Below are 22,058 nucleotides of genomic sequence, written 5' to 3'. Positions count from 1 at the left end.
AATTGAATTCTCACTTTTTATGCACCTAAACATGGTACAGACAACTTAAAGTTGTACACGTCATACATGTCATTCTCAGTCTTACCAGACAGTTGATGACTTTTCTATCATAATAATCATATGGCAGACAATATTTCTATTGTTTCTATGCAATTCTATGTAAGGAGTTGAACCCCCCAGGAATCTTTGAAAAGCCCCACCAGGCAAAATGTATTCCTGGTTGAATAAATAAACTTAACAAATTAAACTTAACTAATATGTCATAACATTTTATGTCTTCTTTGCCTGTAGGTGTGATAAGTATGGGTTTACAGAGCCTGACATATGTCACGTGTGTAAACTACACTTTTATTGGCACTTAGCGCAATCACACTCTGTTTTGATTAATTCATAATTAATTAACGGTGATTATATTTCTGTTTGCACTGCCGTGTTGTGGAGTAGACCTCGGGAGGAATCGCTGCCACCTCTTCGTTAGCTAACGAGCATCTTCATAAACGATAAATAACAATAACAATTACAGTAAACAACAAATAGTCATGCATACTACACTCTGTATATTCCAGTAATGTAGCAGCAATTATATGATACACGGTATAGAGAAATCACATAAACACTAAGGGCTCAAACTTTATTTTTGGAAATAGGTGTAGTGGTGCAAAAAAAGTGTGTAGAAAGAATTTGACAACATAAGATAAAGTTAAAGTCAGCAAAACACAATTAACTTAACGCTACTGCCTCTCTTAAGAACTCCAATCTGTAATTCTATAGCTAACTTCAAAATCTTAAGCAATACATCAAATCAAGTACAAGAAAAGGTTATATAATGATAATGACAATGAACTTTATTGCATATTCATGCCCAACATGGGCTAAATGCATTAGGTAAGATGAAGTAAAAGAAAAGGAACATTGTGCTATATTCCATCTAAATCTGCAGAGTCTCTTCTCTCTTCTTGAAGCATTTGTACACAAATTCACATTTCTTGTCTAGTTGTATGGAACTTACAAGGGTTCTGCGCATGTCCGAGTATAGTGAGCATTCTAAAATAAAATGTATTTCATCCTCTATACAGTCATTGTTACAGAATGTACACATTCTGTTATTTGGTGGAGTCTGGTTGTACCTACCAACTTCAATTTGCAGTGGATGATCACTGATCCTTAGTGTAGTCATAGCTCGGCGATAGTTAAAATTTTGTATATCTAGATATTTTTCTTTTTCATATGTAATCCTAAATTTTTTGTAAGTTCTTAATTTGTTTCCATGCTTCCCTTTTCACCACAAGAGTTCAGTTGTGAGTAAAAGTGTTGAAGAAAGTTGTCTTTTAGCCTTTGTTTTAGCTCAGATTGAGTGTTTCGATCTTGATGATGGCTTATATAATGATGGCTTTTTCTGATAATACATTACAAGAATATCCTGTATACTTAGTGTACAATTATAGTACCTTTACCTTGTAGCATACAAAAATGTCTAGGTGCACAGGTGCACCCACAGTCTCATTGACTCTAAACTTGGCTCCAAATTTGGTTGCACGCAGGTGCACGTGCACCCACTATTTCGGGCCCTGTAAACACCCTTGCATAGCTTACCATATTCAACTTTATCAGGACTCATGTCAATAGTGAGATGAATTAATGAAAGGCTCTTTTAAAATCAAGTAGGACAGGCATTGATTTGATTGTACTTTGCAGAGAAAGATGTCTATCATCTTGTATGGTTATAGCAATTATGCGTATAAGTCAATGTTGGAAGTGTGCTGACAGAGATTACTATAATGGTGTGTTAAAAGACTGATAAATTGGCTGAAACCCTTCACATAATAACCTGTAGTTATTTTCTTTTTTGATGCTGTAAATTAGTTGCAATGCAACACTTAGTCCACACCAATCTAATTTGTTGATTCTCATTACCTTCGGCGAGAAGGTTATATTTTCGTCAGCGTTTGTGTGTGTGTGTGTGTGTGTGTGTGTGTGTGTGTGTGTGTGTGTGTGTGTGTGTGTGTGTGTCCTTCCCTCTGTGAACAGGATAACTCGAGAATGCCTGAATGGATTGTCTTCATATTTGGTAGATAGGTAGGTCTTTTTAAAACCTTGGAATGATTAGATTTTGGGCCTGCTAGCGGCTTTCTATGTTACTGCAGCAGAACGTCCGGTGCTGATATCTCGTGTTCTGGACATAATATGGTCATGATTTTTTACTGATAGATAGCCCTTGCGAGGGAGAGTAAGTTGTGTAGGTTTGGACACCCTAGTTTAGAAATATAATGCTTAACTGGCAAAACATCATGAAAACAAAGCCTGAGGACCAGGTTTATGCCTTCAAGTTGGCGCACTGAGTTTTATGTAGTGAGTACAGTCATATTGAAGTTTTCCTCCCTGCTCTCTGCTTTTATGATGTCTGCTTGCTACATCTGCACCTTAAGATGCTTAAGAACTAAGGACATAGATTGCCGTGGCCCTCTAGAGCTATATCAGCAGCTTCTAATGGTGCCCGGGCTGTTACAGGGGTTTATTCATCACTAGATATCGGTGCGGGCGGAGAAAATGTAGTACTACTTAATTGCCTGCCTCTGTCACTGAGTCCACAACAATTCAGTTTTTCGCTTCTTGGATTTTTGCAGAAAATCAATGGAGTGGGCAGGTGAAACAGAAATGAAAGAAACAAATAATTCTGAAAATAGACCCCGAATTCTAGCACAGGAGCCACAAAATCAACAAACCTGGCTGGTTGATGTTTCAAACAATGAATTTTTCAACTAAGATTGACAAATGGGAAAACTGTAACAATTGAAACAACAGGAAATTTCTTCAACTGTTGGCGCCAAAATATGAGTATTATGAGGTTTATTATCACAAATGTGATATTTTTTTCTCTTTTGACCCTCTTGAAAAATGAAGCAGTGAATCCAAGAGCCAATGAATCAAATTGGAGTGCTCTTAATATCATAATTTACATGAGCTAAAATAAGGTATGGCTATCAAAGATTTCTTGGTTGAGACTAAATTCTAGAAAGAGTATGTTCACGAAACACTGTCCTCAAATTGACATTACTTGTAAAATGAGTCAAATTCATAGTCTTCAATATATAAAAGAGCAGGTCTGTGAAACAAGTTATTAACTTGACCTGGCCTGAGTGTTGTTTTGGTTCAGGGTCTTCTCTCTCTGTATAAGTGTTTACATAATTATCTGTCCTGCTGTCAGACCTAGTCCTGTGATGTTGGTTATGTATGAAGTCAGGGATAACAGAATCACTGTCCCCTGGGGACCCTGCTGTATCATCCACTCATAACGATACACTTTATATCAGCTAAAATTTACACATAAGTGCTGGTATTTTCTCAAGTGTGAGACTGAAAAAAGATGATGATATTTTCCATGCAATTTGAATACATACTATTAGATACTTTTTGGAGGTATGACTTGCTTGTTCTGTAAATTCATCTATTTTTTGTGGGGACTTAATTTTTTTTTTTTTTTCAATGTTTTAACTTCACGGTTGAAACAAGTCTGTAGTACAGGTACTGTAGTAATACAACGGAAATGTGCTCCACGAATGTTTTAAGATTTACAATATTGTCCACCATCTACTCTACTTAATACTAGATCTAGACTCATCTTCTTCGTTGTCATAAAATTAACACGGACATCATCAATAAGGCTGTGCTTTCTTCTTTTATTTATTTATTTATTTATATATATTTATTTCAGCTTTATTACATCACATGATGCAAACGGACAAAGGGAAACTGGACACATTTCCTTTGTAATCCCAGTCCGGGTAAAAACAACAACAGGGAATAAAATTTCAACAAACCAAAACCTTGTGGGATCCACGTAACAATAATAATGGTAACACTGATAATAATGATAATAATAATATTGACAACAATAATGATAACAAATATCACCAACAGAAGATAAATAAAACCAAATTTAGTGGAAACCACATAATAATAGCAATGATAACAATAGTAAAAGTATCTTCTTGTTCTCTGGCTTCCTTTAGCCTCCTCCCTGCTGCTTAACCCTGTAGCCAACATGAATTCAGTGCCAAATGGCTACTTCAGCAGGAAGAAGGTTAAATTCCAGAATGTCCACAAAGTAAGGCCCCCTTTCTACTAGATGTCAACCGCTGAGGAACGTACAGCATCCAAAATTGGATTTGTGTAATCCTTGGTTGAAAATTGAATATGGTGCAAGATGTATAAGTATGATTTGAAAGACAATGAAACAGGCAAAATGTTTAAAGAATTGTTCTTTATATGTGAGCTATATGCAAGATGTAAAATTTTGATTTAAAAGACAACAAAACACACAAAACGTTTAAAAACTGTCCTTTATCTATGAGGTATGTGATGTGCAAGATGTAAAAGTATGATTTAAAGGACAACAAAACACACAAGACGTTAAATAAATGTTCTTTTTCTATGAGCTATCCGTCAATTCTTCAGTTGTCCAGCCCTTAAATGGAAAGGTGGTGCAACTAAATTGTTTGGCCTTGGCGTGTCTTTTCCATCTTGAAGAAAACCCCAGGAGAAAAATCTTGTCAGAATTTTCAATGATTGTGGTTTTCTCCCTGTCCTCACACTCTCTGGGGACATCCCCTTAGTTTGTCTTCCTGGCAGAACATTTATGAGGCGTTATCATTGGACAATTATTGAAATAAGGATGACTCTTAAAGTCACACCGATCTACTTACATATTCATTGGATATCTTAGAGTAAAAATTCAACAAGATGGCAGGAGGAAAACTTGCATCTTACTATATATTCCCTCCCTAAAACTTTGTGTACAAAGGTATAACGTTAATTCCCATAACTCTGTTTTCATTTTGATCTTCAAGAATTCTATCAGACGGACAGTATTGCCTTAAATCCATGAACCAACAGATGAAATTGTTGATGCCTACCTAAACATGCTAACATCATTCATAGCCCCCTGATTGTTGCCTGTGTGCTGCACACCTACATATACATGCAGAATTTGCAACGACTGCGGCTCAAAACGCCATTAGAAAATGTCTTTAACCCCTGCAAACATCCCAATAAAAAAAGAGAAGGCTCTGGGGGAAAAGTATGCCTCTCACTTTGGCCCGGGTGCATTTCTACAATGAGATTTATGTTATTTATTTCCCACGGCCTGTAGAATCATGGCATCTAATACTGTAATTCTTGTTTCTTTCACTGTAACTTTATGTTCACTGTTTCCACGGTCACCTCTGTACCGTAAACTCATCATTACCGTGAAAAAAACTGTTATGTATGATTCCTTCAAACATCCGTTCTGTAAATCACTTGTCGCCACCGAGAAGTTAAGGTTCAGTGAAAATATACATTTTCCTTACACCGTGAAATTTTGCTACCGTGAAGATAAAGTGAATTACAGTAGACTCTCCTAGCTTGAAAAGGGAGAGAGATTCGGTTATCCGGGGGCAGAATTAGGTTCACCTGGTTAGATATTAACCAAAGACAGGTGAATCCGGGTACGCTTCTCATCCCCGCACCACTTGGCCCTGTTCCAAGTGTTCCTCAAAGACGCCGGCCTCGACAGAAACATCTATTGACCCCCGTGTTCTCCATTTTGCCGGCTTTCTCTGTCTATAAGGAGTTCAGGTGCGCACACGTCCATGCACCCGAGTCTATTAGCATAGACAGACGATATATTACGGCGGCTTCGTGGAAGAAATAAATTGTCTGCAGGAAGACGGGGGCACGGGGCGCAAATTATCTGCGGGAACAGCGGCCCCGATGGTCGCTTATTATATCAACATCCCCGGAGATACCGCTAAGACCGGCCGTGGCGCCCTAAATCATTCCCTGACATTTTGAAAGGTTTGTCTCATCGTGGATTAAATACGAGAGCCTCCGAAGCAGAGGGGTAGGCTCGGGTTGATCCGCAGTCGGAACGTCCCGTCGCTTTCCGTTCGTACTCGTACTTCTGAGGGCGTATGGAGTTCGGGAGGACGGAGGTGGCAGAATCCCAGGTCTTAAGGGTGTATTTTAGAAAAAAATTGATAAGCTACAGCTTAAGACAAGAAGAGGATGGCTTGCCTGAGATGAGGAAGGATGCCACAGAACTGTCCACGCGCCTCTGGGCCCACTTTTGGCAATAGGTACCTAATCTAACATTTTGGATGCACAGCATGGAATAAAGTAGAGTGTCAGCAAAACATAATTAAAAACCCTACTGCCTCTCTGACGAACTTCAAACTGTAACTCTATAGCTAACTTAATTTTAAACAAATAATACATCAAACAAAGTACAACTAAGGTTTTATTGCTTTTTCCGATACTTAAATTTCAAGAAAATTCTGTATACTAGTGTACAGTAGTACCTTTCCTTGATAGCCTAAAAAAATGTCTAGGTGCACCCACAGTCAAGAATTAGGTGCACAGCTCCAATTTTGGCTGCACAAAAGTGGATATATGCAGTATTTCAAGCCCTGCTCCTTTTGAATATCATGTAGTATTCCGATGATACCTTTACTTCTAGTCTGTAGATATATAGGTGAGCATGGATGAAAAAATTGATATCAAAAGGAAAAATGATGCACAACACTCATTAGGCGATGCATGCGATGGACGTCACAAAATTATACTCTTCAGTTCCTTTTTGTGGATGCTCAACCATCAGTGGGAGTTATGGGGCAAAATTCCCGGCCATAATGGTTAAACAAAAATTTTGACAAGCAACAGTTAAAAAAACCCAATGCAATTCAGCATGATTTGTCAAAACAAAGTTATACCCCGCAGCTCGTTTTGTGGCTGCTTAAAGATCAGAAGCAGTTATGGGGCGAAATTCCAGGCCATAATGCTTATGGTTAAGCAAAAATTTTGACAAGCAACAGTTAAATGAACCATAAGATTCAGCAAGGTTTTCCTAAGTAGACAAGGGTTGCCACAAAATTATACTGTAAATGCAGATTTGTTCACAATGGTTTCATGTTCGCGGTTTTTGCGGCGACCGTTTCACCGTGAACTTAAAACCGCCGCAAACATTTTTGTCCAATACTGTAACGAAGAAGTATGTGACTATAGCACTGCTGCAAACTTAAAACCACCGCGAACACTCCATTTTTGCCTTAGCGCGAAATAAAAACCACGCAAACTTAAATGCATTTACAGTTACTGTAGTTCCTTTCATGGCTGCTGAAACACCAGTAGGAGTTATAGAACAAAATTCCAGGCCATAATGGTTAAGCAAAAATGTTCACAAGCTGCAGTAAAATAAACCATAAGATTCAGCAAGGTTTGCGTAAGTAGACGAGGGAAGCCCGAAAACCGTCTTCAGCAGCAGCTTCTCCTTGAGAGCTCTTTCATGTACTTACCTCCTCCCTTGGAGGATCGCCGGTCGAAGTGTTTCCATCTCAGGCCGCTGTTGTTACAGCGGAGATGCGTCAGCACCAAGGCCCTTCTTTGAACTTCTACAACAACTCCCCGAAGGCCCTGAAAGGCCATTTTGTTTTCACAATGGCCTCCTCGATTTGCTAAATGCCTGTTTCCTTTTGAACTTGGGCGATGGCTTGTAAGCGTCGACAAAGCCACAAAGCTGTGGAAATGGGCTGGCAGGTGCTCATAAACGTGCTCTACACTTTCTCATGAAACATCAAGGAAACCTGCCCTGTTCGGCTGATAGGGTGCTTGAAAGGCCAGGACAGTTTTGGCAGATTCAGGCGGTTTTTACTCCTCCTGGGCTTAGCACCTCCAAAGACATCAGTTTTATGGCTTCGTGGCGATGTCAAAGGCCAAATCAATTGCTGCCAAACCTGGCTTCCAAATCGCTCGTACACAAAATGGAAAGGCGGCTCAAATGGACAATTTTCTGATTCTGGGAAGATTCTGGACCATATTCCCGTGCAGGGCTTACTTGTAACAAGATGCCTTTTAGTGTAGAATTATTATGTTTTTAAGACAATATCATCAAACATGAAACATTTGCAGCATCTAAGTGTCTGCAGCTTACCCTTACATCTCTTGCCTCTCCATGATTTGTCTTAGCCCTTGAATATTTTCACATTCAAGAAATGGGAACCAGTAAGTTGAATTAGCCTGGCCCTATAGAGATATGAACCAAACATGCTGACCTTTTCTTTCATTATCTGGTGTTGTTCTGATCCTGCTGAAAGATGACTACAGGGTCCTATGTTATGTCACGTGTATTACCAGATCATGTTTGTCAGTGTCAAGTTTAACATCTATACTAACATAATTCCAACAGGGTACATAATTCTTCCAACCTGAAAATATACGTCCAAACAGATCTTCAACCCAATGTGTCCAAGTATGATGCACTCCTACATTATCTAAACTGTGCATACCTGGGGGTGCTGCACTAGAAATATCTCAAACCCACTGTTTTTCAAACTGGCGGAATTATGTAACCTGGCAAATTCATGTTGTTAGAGGTTGCACATTACATGAGCCATAACAAAGGCCGCTGTAGGATACATGTACCTATGGCAGACTATAAAACACTGTATTTTCCTATGAGATGGAATTTGATAATTCCTAGTTGTAACAATATAAACTTTGCTTTCAACCTTTCCTTTTTTATAAAGTTTCAAAGTATCCTTTTCCTCAATTTTGTATCTTAACGATTATTTTTCTTACAAAATCAGCGGTGATCAGTTGTTTATATTTTCATTGATATGCATGACTGTTGATGACCAGCAAGTCTCAGCTCCTGTTCTATAAATTATGTTTGAGGAATGAAAATTATTTCATAAAGTATCTTTGCTTCTGAATCAGTTTGTTTGCAAAATATTACAATTTTTCAGATACTTTTAGGTAATTGTTATGTTCACCTATGCAAAGATGTTGATTGATTCAAGTTTCCATTCCTACACTTGTTCGTTCGTTCGTTCATTTCTTCCTTCCTTCCTTCCTTCCTTCCTTCCTTCCTTCCTTCCTTCCTTCCTTCCTTCCTTCCTTCCTTCCTTCCTTCCTTCCTTCCTTCCTTCCTTCCTTCCTTCCTTCCTTCCTTCCTTCCTTCCTTCTTTCCTTCCTTCCTTCATCCATCCATTTGTCTATGTCTAAAGAAATGTTGTTATGTCTCTACAGGTGGGATATCCAGAAGAAGTCCGTCGGCAGTTGCCATCGAAGTGTTCCAGCAACATCTGGGCAGTCACCTCCTTCAGGTGAGCTTATGTCTTCTATAGAACCTTAAAGACTTCAGTGTGTTGTTCAAGACACACGGCACAATTATAGCTTCTCAAATATGTATTACACAAACTTAATAGATACTCAGTACTTAGAGGAGCCTTGGTATCATCTTGGTTGAAAATCTTCTTCAGGTGAAGTTCTGTGTGCTGTAGCAGACACAGCGTACAGTTAACCAACTTCTCAGCTTCCTTGTGCTGTACCAACTTAAAGACATATACTGTAAATGCATTTAAGTTCGCATGGTTTCTATTTCGCGCTAAGGGGAAAATGGAGTGTTCGCGGTGGTTTTAATTTCGCGGCAGTGCTATAGTCACTCACTGCTCAGTAAGTAAGGTATTGGACAAAAATGTTTGCGGTGGTTTTAAGTTCGCGATAAAACGGTCGCCGCGAAAACCGCAAACATAAAACCACCGCAAACATTTCTGCATTTACAGTACTAGTAAGCGTTTGACTCAAACATGTAAAGAAATACTAACAGAGCAAGGACAGAGAGGGTGGGAATTGGGTTTACATGTAGTTGTGGTTGTGGTTGAAAATCTGGTAAGACAGGTAACAAGGTTGCATCTGCTGTAGCACCTTAAAGACAAAGCATACAATGACTTCTCAGCTTCGGTGTGCTGTGGAACAAAAACACTGGGTAATAAATCCTCTAACATTTAAAGAAGTACTTAGATGAGCCTTGATGGCAAGGATAGAGTGTAGGATAGGAATGGGGTTAGTTGTGGGGACTCTCATTCAGATGACGCTTCTGTCTGCTGAAGCACCTTAAGACAGTACAGAAGCTTCTTAAAAGGAAAGAAAAACGTACGGTCAGGAGATTCAATTTGCTCTTGACGAATAATAAACAGATTTGCTGTATATTAACCTTATCGCTCCTAAGGTAGTCACTTGGCACTAAATTTGTATTGGCTTTGGGATTAGACAGCAGGGAGAAGGTTAAAACAGGGAAACAAGGTAAAATCAGCTTGTTGATAATTCTATCCCCTCCCTTCCCAATAATAGTATTACATCTCAATTTGTGGTCTGCAATCCCCAAACCTTTTAGACAAAACCAGGCCTTACTGGCCATGATGGTATTGTGATTATATTAGGGATGTTCAATTAGACGACGGCCTCAATCAGACTAAGGGCTATTTGGGAAACTCCTCAGAGATTGGGAGGATATTTCTGTGACAGGTAGCTGCTTTCTTTCCTTTTGTCAGTTTTGATCGTTTTTGAACTATAATTCTTAAGTATTCTATAACTGTTATCATGGAAGCTTACCTGTGTTGGGTAGGGTTAAGGTTAGGGTTTTTGATCCTGAAGAAGGCGACAGTGGTTGTTGAAAATTTGATCCGTGAATATTTTTAAGTTAGTGTTGGAAGAAAGTTTAGCATTGTATTATCATTCTATAGCTGCTTTGATTCCTTTAGATCATTTTTCTGCTGAACTGCATACAATGATTGTAGTCTATAACCAGTGCATAGTTGTGACCAGGGACATGGTTAAAAGGCAATTTATTACAAGATATGGAAATAAGAAGAGTAAATGAATTGACCAAATGGACTGTTTTTATTGTATCGCTTACTGGCAGGGTTTTCACCAAGAACCACCAAGACACACAAGTCTGAGAATTCTTAAATTTCCATAGATATCTTTTATTAACTGACCACTCTGATGAAGATATTCATGAGCCACTAAAAGACCAATTATCTGGTAAAAGCTGTTCAGTTTGATGGACAGCTGGGATCGGCCTCTAGTTTTCCTCTGCTGTCATTCTTCATTATGACAACTTTTTTGCATTTTTCGAAACCTGAAAGACCAAATTCACCTCCTGCCATGTTCAAACCCCTCTGTAGGAATCCTTCCTTTATGTCTCTTAGGAATCATGATTAGGAATGCAAGGTAAAACCTGGGGATGATGCGGCTGGGCCATATCAATTTATATCCTTGGTTTTCGTTCAACTTTTGGGTATTTTACAGTTACTGTAGAAAGTCATGATCAGCAAGCTAGTAAGATGAAAACAGGGCCTGGAGAAAAATTGCATCATCGTAATGGAAAAAGAAAACTTGCATCAAAAGTTGTCAACTTGCATCATTCTTTCCCTGAAACTGTGTGTACAATGGTACAACCCACAGATTCTGTTTTCAAGTTAGTTATGTTTAGCCATACCTAGTATGGCTAAACATATTGTTTTTACTCATGTTTCTTCTTCTCCTGTCAAATCTTCAAATCGATTCATCTCTGTCATTTTTTGACCAAATGACCTGAAATTTGGTACAGAGGTAATGTTGGCAAAAACCAATGTGCGTTCTTCTCCTTTTTTTGATATTGACCTTGAAAGTGATTTTATTGAGGTTTTTAGGCTATTTTTAGCATATCTTGGCCTCCTGCGCACTGGTATTTCAACCGAATGACCTGAAATTTGCTGTATATGTGGCTTGAACAAATATTTAAAGGACTACATTCCCATTTTTGGCATACATATATTCAAAACGATTTATTTTGGGCTTTCTTGACAATATTTGCCACTTCTGTCACTTTCAATACTACATATGACCTAAAGGTCATTGACCCCAAGTGCCCTGCACCTGGCCTTGCATGCCTGTGAGCCTTGCGACCACCTGATTGGTCAATTGAGTTAATCTAATTACATGGCGCAGGTGTAGGCTAGTATTCATGCCAAATATGGTATGGGAATTCCTAGGACATGTGATTGGCTTTGTTCACTCTTTTTTTTAAAAAGATACACATCTCCAGTTCCTATATGTATTAAACCAAAATAATGTGAAATTTGGCATGTACACAGGCCCTCATTCAAATGTTTACCATACAGCCTTTCAAAACGATTTTTTAAACAAAGAATTTTTTGGTTTCGTTATTTTCAACCCAAAGTGTATACTATTGAATCATGCATTCAAACAAAGGGGTGTCACATTTTTATATTTCACCAATTTTTGGTCATTTCCTTCTTCTCCTGTCAAATCTTCATATATATCATTATGTACTATGGAAAACTTCATTCTTCCCTGGGGTTGATCTTTTTTAATTCAATTTTGAACTGGGTTGATTATGCGCAAGAGTGTAATTTTCAGCGGATATTTTTCCACTGGTCTAGTTTACATGGAGATGGCACGGAATATCCCATTCTTGCAAGGGGAGGATTCTGTAATTATTTATTTCAATTTTGAGCTGGAATGATTACGAAAAAGTCCATTTGTTAGCAGAATTAGAAGTGTATTTGTTAATTAATAAGTGGATATGGTTTTGGACTGGTCCATATTGTGTTGAGGTGCTACTGGAAGACTCCACTCCTGTATGGAGAGACTGATAATTGTTTTTAAACTCAACTTTGATCCATTTTTTTAGTGGAAGTATTTTAGAATGGTCCATTGTTATTTTGGGAGTCCATTTTTTGCATGGCGAGGAGCATGGCTAAACATGCTGTATTTGCTCGCAAATGTTGCCTTTCTAGTTTGTCAATTTAACATTATTTTTTCAAAATCCGAGGACCAACAAATTTAATTGTTTGGGCCTTTCAAAAGCAGGTGCAGTGTTTTGACGTGTAACAGTGTATCACATCTAGGGTTACCGGCGAGATTTTATCATGTACCTGTCAAGCCGACCCTCAGGTGTAATAAACAATCAGGTGGTACGGTCCGACACATGACAAGCTGCCAGCTGGGCCCGTGGAGCTCACAGTCACACACCTGGAGAGGGGAGAGATTGTTTAAAGCTATCTAATGAGGATGCCGAGTTCCACTCTACGATAGTGGATTATATTACTTATTATGTTTACAACTCAAAATTCACTTTGTAGTTCCTCTTCTTTTCATTTGTTTCATTAGGATTAATGTTGCAATTCCAATTTCTTCTTTCGTTAATTTTTCTTAGTTTCGATTATATATAATTTTGTAAAAATTCCATTTTGTGTAGTTTAGGGGAGGCCCCCGAAAAGCCATATAGGCTTCTTGCCTCCCCTGCATGTATTCTTTGCTCTATTTATCTTTGTTTTATATTGTACATATGCGAATAAACAATAAACAATAGTTCTAGGAAAATACAAATTTTTGAACACATCAATCCTAGGTTCACTTGGTAACTCTGGTACTGGAAGGCATGGCTATTTCTTGTCCTTTTCTGGTCTGGTACTAGGTACTTATCAGTCGGTACGTCCACCAGTTTATTTTATTTTATTTTATTCAAATTGCAGCAGGCAATACATGACCACCCAGGCAGCAGTAGCTGATTTTGGGCGTCTAACACAGCACATACAATTACAATATTGAAAACTACGCATATATACAAATAAGTTCCTAACCAGTTTATTAGTCATTTTGTACATCATCCATAGTCTGGACCTTTTCCTTCTGTCTTGAAGTGGCGTCCACTGCAGATCTGTTTTCATTTTGGTGACACCCCTTTCGTAGTTGTTCGTGCAGAATCTGGCACCATTGCAGACAGGGTTTGTTGTGTATAAGCAGAACCTCCTGTTGTGTACAAATTTCTTATAAGTTTGGGAAGAGCCAAGAAGTTCCGTAACAAAGGAGGGTGTTAGAAAAAAATAGTGTTGCGGTAGAATGTGATATTTTTTGACAGTGTTGTGTATAAGCAGAACCTGTTGTGTACAAATTTCTTCTAAGTTTGGGAAGAGCCACGAAGTTCTGTTACAAAGGAGGGTGTTGTGATAAAATGTGATATTTTTTGACGGGGGATCAGTTTGTGAGCATATGATTTGCTGTTGTTCCGAAGGGTAATTATTTTAGTGAAAAGAATAAATTTTTTGTTCGACGGAATCTTAATGACCAAACAAATTGTCTACATGATTGAGAAATGTTTTTGAGCTCCTGCATATCTGAAGCGTACATTCCTCAATGAATTTTGTTGTTTCCTTATTATCAGCTCACCTGACGAATAGATGTTAAAACTGTCCTTAGTTCTGAATTTGTAAACTAAGGCAAACCGAAAATGCAGTCTACTTTAGTCACCATTGACGTAGCGTTTCAGTTCTGAGATGTTGATTCAAGACTTACAATCCAAGTCCAGCATGTCAGCTTTTCCTATTACAGCGTCTGCAAGGTTTTCAAGTGGAAGTATGTATAGTCAGTAACTGGGCAAGAAATCAGCATCATGGAAAAAAGTTAACTGTTGAGCGTTCTTCCCTGTCAGCCCGAACTTTGTCAACACAGCCAAACTGGCCTCTCACTCCCTCTGCCACGGTGCGCATGGAAAAACGATAACTGTCCATGACCTTTTCCGACGGCAAACTTCCAGTCAAAGTGGTGCTGTTACGATAACTACACACGTCTGGGCAAACTTATCACCCGCATCCATTTGTCTTCTGCGTGCGCCGGCCAAACTCCCTTTGATGTATTTATGGCATCGAGGAGGAAAAGGTGATTTTTCTGTACACAATATAAAGAGGAGCTCTCTTCGGAAGCCATTAGCGTTAGGTGATGGTCCGGTCAGAATGGTGAGGGACCGAGCAGAAAGTTCACCTGCAAATTGCGCCCAGGAGGCGACTATAATGATTCCTTCCTCCCGGGCTCAAACGGTCAAATATTGACGAGAGAACGCGGCAGCCCGGAGGCTGACCCACAGATCATACGTTGTTAACCTTTAAACAAACATATCCATTACATCGTCCGATTCTTTGAGTCGTCGCGTCGATACCCGGGCACTGCGTAAATCAATCCTTCATTTATAATGAAAATACAAGCCCCCCAGTCTTAGAGCTGCTGCCAGTTTAATGGCAGCCCTAAGTATGATGAATCTGTTCCCTTCATTTGGCGGGTGCGCTTACCAATAACTGCTGAATTTCTACCCGTGTATGAGGGCCATTAGACGGAATGATCCCGCCAAACTTGGGTGCCTTGATCAGCCGGGATGGGTCGGGCGTCGTACATCGTATCATCGGGAGATGATGATGACGCATCTCCGGTGGCGGAGCCCCGGCCGAGCTCGCTGTAAGACGCAATCAAAGTCCTGCGACGGGAGCTCCGGGGATTAAACTTCAAACGCGCGCGCAACAAACTGGGGAGAAATTAGGGGGATATTAGTTTGCCACCAGTTCAACCAGGTGCATAATTCAGCGCGAAGGTTTCGGTGGCGCGCCCCCGGGAGTCAGCGCCCCCCATCCCTCAACACTGGCAGCTAACCCGCAGGCTACGCCAGCACGATTGGTCTTTTTTGTGGGGACAAACCAGCGTGTTTCGCTGGGTGCAGCGGTTCAAGAGGCCAGGCAAGTTTTAATGAGTATAGTTTCTCCCCGCCCATTGAAGAGGATTTCGCTGGTGGCCGGACGACTCGGCCCCATTCATCAGAGTTAGGAGGTGTTGGTACGGGTGACCCGGGAAAGTTTGTAACAGATTATGCGAAGATGATGCTGGGTGAAATGTGATCGCAGTTCAGCCCTTGACGTTCTGAAAGAGTTCAGCTGTCTTCCAACTCAAAGAGATTGGACTCGCCAGATTATTGTCTTGTGGATCATATCATGAATCACATAAAGAGAATGAAAATCGAATTCGAGAGAAAAATCAAATCACTTTACAAAATTGAACAAGCAAAAATGTTTAACAGATATGCCACAACAAAAAGAAAGGACTTGGTACACCGTACAAAACCTTACAAACTCAAGTTTCAAGAAATCTGTCAGTGCAAGGGCAGACAGTGTTAGGGGGAATATGACTGCATCAAGTCAAAACAATGTAACAGGATTCCACGCATCACACTTTACTTAAACAGATAAGTAAATGTAAGTGCTTTCTTTGAATACAAGAAGCAAGAATTTCATCAGTAGTCAAGGTCATAATGGCCGCCAAGTGTTGTATGTCACTAGTATTCTAAACCACCTGTTAATCCTAACCATGAATGGTATTGCCTGTAGCTGTACAACTTTAGTTTCCTGTCTTTAAACCACAACTCTGAGGGTAGTACAGCACATGTTACATGTAGTTGCAAACTGCCTATAAAGATAGTAGCACTGGAACACTTTGAAAGGAATGTTCACCATCGGGACGGCCATGTTGGATGTTGACAGATGACCTTGATAGTGGTCAACTGGTGTTCCCGGGGGACGTCAGCCTGGGACTTAATGACAGAGGCAGGAGAGGAAACCTGTAAAACCCGACATCATAATTTACCTCCCGGCCAGCAAACTGAACCCTCTGGGCGGCCATGATGCTTTCCCGGGGTTAACGCCCTTTATACGTATGGCTCAGAACTGGCAGGGGTCACTGAACTTTGTATACCACAGAGGACGAGTTAAAATAAGCGTCATTTTACAGTTTCCATGAATCTGGGAAGAACGGTAGGGCTGACGTACATTGTATCGGCGGGGTGTGGCCCGTCAAAATCTTTCTGTGTGTTTCATCGTTTCTGTGTACCCCAAATCTTGTTTATGAGTCAAAAAGATGTCAGCATGTTTCTTTAGAAGGGCGTCAAGTTTAGCTTTCCACCCTTGGGTGAGATCTGCCTCGTCAAAATCTATTCTGGACCAGGTGTGCAAGACATACACTCAAGACCAAATGAGTTGTTTTGACAGTCACCCTGTTGAAGAGTTGTATATTTTTAATGATATTGGAAGGATGACAAAAACTGGTAGGGGTCACTGAACTTGGTACACCATAGGGGACGAGTATGAGAAAGCTGTAGTTGCTTGTGAGTTTTCATGAATCTGAGAGATACATGCACTGGCCAGTTGTGCAAGACATACATTTACGACTAAAAAAGTTGTTTCCACAGTCACCCCGCTGAGAATTTTCATTTTTCGATAAAACCCGAAAAAGACAACAACGTGTCTGACTGGCAGGGTACATCGAACTGTATTCACTAGGTCACTCACTCACTCACTCACTCACTCAATCACTCACTCACTCACTCACTCACTCACTCACTCACTCACTCACTCACTCACTCACTCACTCTCACTTTTGTACCTTATACAGTGATATATATGAATCATTTGGAGGTCAATGTCATTTCTCAAGGACGTTGAGGCAATATGGAGGATCAAGAGTCATAGCAGGAGTGTGGGAGGGAATAGTTTTAGTCTGGTTGTGACGTTATGTTTGTCTATCATACAGACAATTAAGCTAAATTGGGCTGGCTGTGTAGATGAGGGTGAAGGTGCCAGCCGGCCTGACGGTTGCTGCAAAGGAAAGAAAGGAAATAGTGATCTCGATCCAGTTTTTGCTCCCTGAAGAGCTCATAATTTTTCCACTTCCATGGACCAGTTGTATGGATGCTTCTGCAGAATATGGTATACCAAATTATAGGTTATGCAAATTTTGCTGTTTCAAAATTTCTTCTGACTTTGGCATTCTTCGACCTAACTATCCATTCTCTGAAACATTATTTTGCAATTTGCAGCATATATTTTCTCAGCTGCTATATCACAATCTACAGTATGGCTGAAAACTTTTTTGTGTGGAAACAGACGGAAATTGATGCGTGTCATCCATATAATCAAATCAACAAGGTCTTACAGCAGTGCTAATATCAGATTGATCATTTTATGTTGAACTTTGACCGTAACCCTTGACCTTCCTTAAAAGGGCCTTGTAGGCAGCGCTTTGATGATGTATGTTGTCAGTCCCTGGCAGATGATTATGACGAATGTGCGTCAGGAATGGGACCCCGGTGACCTCCGATCATTGATCATTTTATGTTGAACTTTGACCGTAACCCTTGACCTTCCTTAAAAGGGCCTTGTAGGCAGCGGCTGTGATGATGTATGTTGTCAGTCCCTGGCAGATGATGATGACGAATGTGCATCAGGAATGGGACCCCGGTGACCTCCGTGACGCCCGTAATTAGTCAAAATCTATCAACGACTTCCTAAACGTGCGAACCTGTCTAGACCAGGCAATAAACAAGTGACTTCCTCATGACTTTGGCAATGCTGGTAGTTTTCTTCTGTATAGTAACTTACAGTGTTGCTGTTTTGTCAATGCTGGAAGCACTTGATGAACGATCAGAATATGATGTTACAAAAAATATATGATATGAGTGCATGATGATTGTAAAAAGGGCTTTTCCAAAGGAGCTTGAACTTTGACTTGAGAAAATTATTATCAATGTACAATAAAGGTTATTATTATTATTATCATCATTATTCTTAATACATTGTATATAATATGTAGTGATGGAAATGTATGATGGAAATTTTAGTACCATGTAAAAATGCCTCAAAATGGTATTGTATCATCTTGGAGAGTAGTCTTTCCTGCCTACATAGATGAATCCAACAAACATTTGAGATTGGAAAGGCAGCGTGTGCCCATCAGCTATCAATCAGTGTCATCTCCATTGGTCATGTATCATCTGTCATCTATACCAGTCAAGAGTGATGCACTCATTCCCAACGCATTTAAGGCAATCAATGAAGTTAGATATGCTGCAGCTCCAACTAGCTATAGACTGGGCTTGGTTTCACCCAGGGCTGTCTCCGGGACCCGTCCCTCCGTCCCAGGACACTCACTCATTCCGACATTTGCTTGTTGGGACAGAAAAAAAAATCATCCAAAAGAGAGAAGTTTATTTGCATGACGATTGTACACGGTACAATGTACAGCAACAACTCTTAAAATCTGTTGTACTTGATTTGAGAAATGTGAAAAAAATATTGCATAAAACATCATATCTAGAGCATTCCATGACAAAGTGAAATTCATCTCCCAAACTTCATGATGAAAGTGTATTTTTGTAAGCTTAAAATGACAGATTTAATAATGAAAATTAACAACATGGGCTCCCAAATATGAGTGGGATGGGGAGAAAATTTAAAGTGCTGGTTTCAACTGTAGATACATGACTGCCAAGATCTCAGGCTTGGACAGATACATTCAAAGTTATTATTTATCTTTATTTTTGTTGTCATATTGGCTGTTATTTGATATAGATAGTGTAGGGATGACAGAATAGCTGCTATATAGTAATGTTATACTATATATGAATTCAAGGCAGGGAACTGAGCTTTTAAGGTATAGCTATCAAACCTGTCTATTGGGACCATCTCATGGGACTTGAAAAACGGTCACAGAAAACAGGTGGTCACTATTGGCATGATCTTTACTGCTTGGGTCAATGGGAAAAATAATCTGAGAGACCACCAAAAAGTGTGTGTTCCTTAATGCAGAGGTGGTCGCCAGTACAGGTTTGACCGTATATCAATGGCCAGGTGGTCCTTATGTAGAGTTAGTCACTTGTACAGGTTTGACTGTATATCAATGTCCAGGCGGTCCTTATGTAGAGTTGGTCACTAGTACAGGTTTGACCGTATATCAATTAACAGGTGGTCCTCATATATACAGAGGTGGTCACTTGTACAGGTTTGACTGTATATTAATTAACAGGTGGTCCTCATACAGAGGTGGTCACTAGTACAGGTTTGACTGTAACGAACTAGCTTGGAAAAACTTTTCCCTGCCATTTTTCTCCCTATTGACCAATCATAGTCAAATGACTCTACTTCTATTCCCAATTTCATTGCATTTTGTAGGTGTTCTTTCTATGCAGTCTGGCCTTGTCAACCATGTAGACAGATCCTGGTGTAGTGCTATAAAGTGATATACAGTACCAGTATGTATAACAATGTAACCTCCAAGCTGGACAGGTCCAGCCATGAATGATCAGGTCTGTGTCAGAAGGGGGTCACTCACTAGATCCTGTCCTAATTCCCTGTCAGCAAAACAGTAGTTTTAAGCCAATTCATTGCCTTGGTTCTCGGACTGACATCTCTTAGCAGAAATTTACCAAAGAGACAAGATGGAAACATCTAGGGCTTGTAGGCAAAACTTGCATCTGGGAGAACTTTACAGATAACAGTTACTAAAAGTGTCAATTTTTTCACTGGTTTGGGGTTCCTGTGCAAAAAATAAAGATGCATCTTGGAGAGCATATAGCCATATGGCCACACCAATTAAATTTCTAGGTTCTCATAATTAAAAAAAATGCTATTATAATATTAGAATATCAGCATGAAAACAGAGTCTGAGGGGGAAGTCTGTATTACCTTCAGTTGGTGCTCACAATTTTACTGTGAACTGAGAGTCAGATGCAATTTTTCCTCCCAGAAAAAAAAAAATTCCATATAAAAATGTCCAAGAAACAACAGATTAGATTGGTATGGCCAAACTGAATAGTGCACTGTGCAGTTTTATATGTTTCTAGCATTAGAATTTATGACATTTTGTTGTGGTGACCTTAACCTCGCACTGGACCCCTATATAAGGACTGCCGCTGATGCATTGCACTTTGGTTGGTTCAATCTTTCACGGCGTCTCCGGCCGTTCTCCTCGGGGCCTCGCAGGAGAACAGAACAAAGCTTTTCTTCAGCAAGACTAATGCTTTGTTTACTCGAGCAACTCGCTGCAGCTCTAAATCTACCACCCGAAGATTACCGCCGAACCATCGATCAGAATTTGTTTTCCTTTTATCAGAAAGAAAAGGGCACACAGGTTGAGTTGGACTGTTTATTAAGTGCACAAAATCTTGGGGTAACTTTTCAAAATCTTGTGGTAACTTTTCGTAAGTAGCTGTCATATGACTGTTACTTTACCCCAAGGGGAGTGAAGCATTCTTTTTAGCTTTTCAGTCTGTGTCTTTCTGTGATCCCCAACATACATAGTGTAGCATTGCAATACATCCTCTGTGAGTGCTGCCATTTTTGTCTGTTGGTCAGGAAAGGCCAGAAAGTACCATCTCTGATTGTCTTGTTCATCACATTGTCTTTGCTTCTGGTGCAAGTGTTTAAATGTTTGATACCAACATTTACCAGGGCATATTTTGTGTTAAGATGTCCACTGCCTTAAAGTGTTACTTTTTTCTTTGAATAACCCTCAAGCTTATTTTAGCTCATTTTCCCCTCTCACCTTTAATCAAGGAGTGATAGTTCTTGTATTTAGTTCGATTTCTGATAGAATCTGGGGTTTAAAATAAGAGGGCTTGCTCCCCTTCAAGGCCGCCACCTTTGGTATGACCCACCTGCTTGTCAGCAGGCCTATAAGACATGTTGACAGAAGGAGTTACTGCAGCAGAAGTGATGATTCTTGTATTTGGTTGGATTTCTGATAAAATCCAGGGTTTAAGACTGGAGTACTTGCACCCCTTCAAGGCCGGCACCTTTGGTACGACCCACCTGCCTGTCAGCAGGCCCATAAGACATGTTGACAGAAGGAGTTCCTGCAGCGGCGGAGATGGAGGTCCTCACCAAGGTGTGGTGACAGGTGGACTCTCTCCAACAAGTGCTGCCTGGGAGGACTCCTTAAGCAGCACTGACAGTCCCGTCACATCCCCGCTGATGGCTTCCGCTTAAGAGAGCAGGCCGGGCCTTTCCATGAGTGCCGTGTCAACCAGAGTACAGCCTACGCCCGGTCGACCCCTCCGCCATTTCTAAACCCACCCCTGCCCTCCCCTAATTCTGTCGACCAAACCTTGTTAGCTGCAATTTGTCAGCTCATAATTGCCCGGTTACTTAACTTCGTTGTCAATCCGGAGACCGGGCTGCTAAAGCGCCATTCTCCCTTCATAATGGCTGTTTTTGTTGGAGTATTGATCCCGGCTGGTCCCCATTATCTTTCTGGGGAGGTCTCATTTGTAAAGAGCAGCGGCCACCAAGGAAGCTGGTCTAAGCTGAGGTACGCTCTCAGGAGGGTTGGTGGTAGTCTCTACCAGACATCTTGGTGGGCTGTAAAAAATGGTTGAAATTGGTTGAAGCAATGGCAATATTTTAACAGAGGACTTGGACAGTCTAGCCTCCACCAGGCCCTCCTACGGGCGCATGAATCATAAAATCGTCAGAAAAAGGCGTAATTAGCCAGTAGAGTCAGTCCATGGTGAAGATCACATTTCGCCCGCAAATGAAACCCTGGCAAATATTCTCCCTATAGCCGGCATAGTTAGTCTGATAGAG

General features: G+C 40.3%; 1 protein-coding gene across 1 annotated transcript in view; it reads left to right on the top strand.

Moving 5' to 3' along the window:
• Positions 1-22,058, top strand: part of LOC136434020 (neuronal PAS domain-containing protein 3-like) — a 149,938-nt gene that overhangs the window by 51,164 nt on the left and 76,716 nt on the right. The window contains exon 3 of the mRNA XM_066426672.1: positions 9,064-9,140. Within this exon, the coding sequence (XP_066282769.1) occupies positions 9,064-9,140 (77 nt within the window). The remainder of the gene's footprint in view (positions 1-9,063; positions 9,141-22,058) is intronic.

This window comes from Branchiostoma lanceolatum, chromosome 4, assembly GCF_035083965.1.
Source record: "Branchiostoma lanceolatum isolate klBraLanc5 chromosome 4, klBraLanc5.hap2, whole genome shotgun sequence".
Classification (NCBI taxonomy): Eukaryota; Metazoa; Chordata; class Leptocardii; order Amphioxiformes; family Branchiostomatidae; genus Branchiostoma; species Branchiostoma lanceolatum.
Note: the sequence above shows the minus strand (reverse complement) of the source record. Positions and strands in the feature narration are given on the sequence as shown.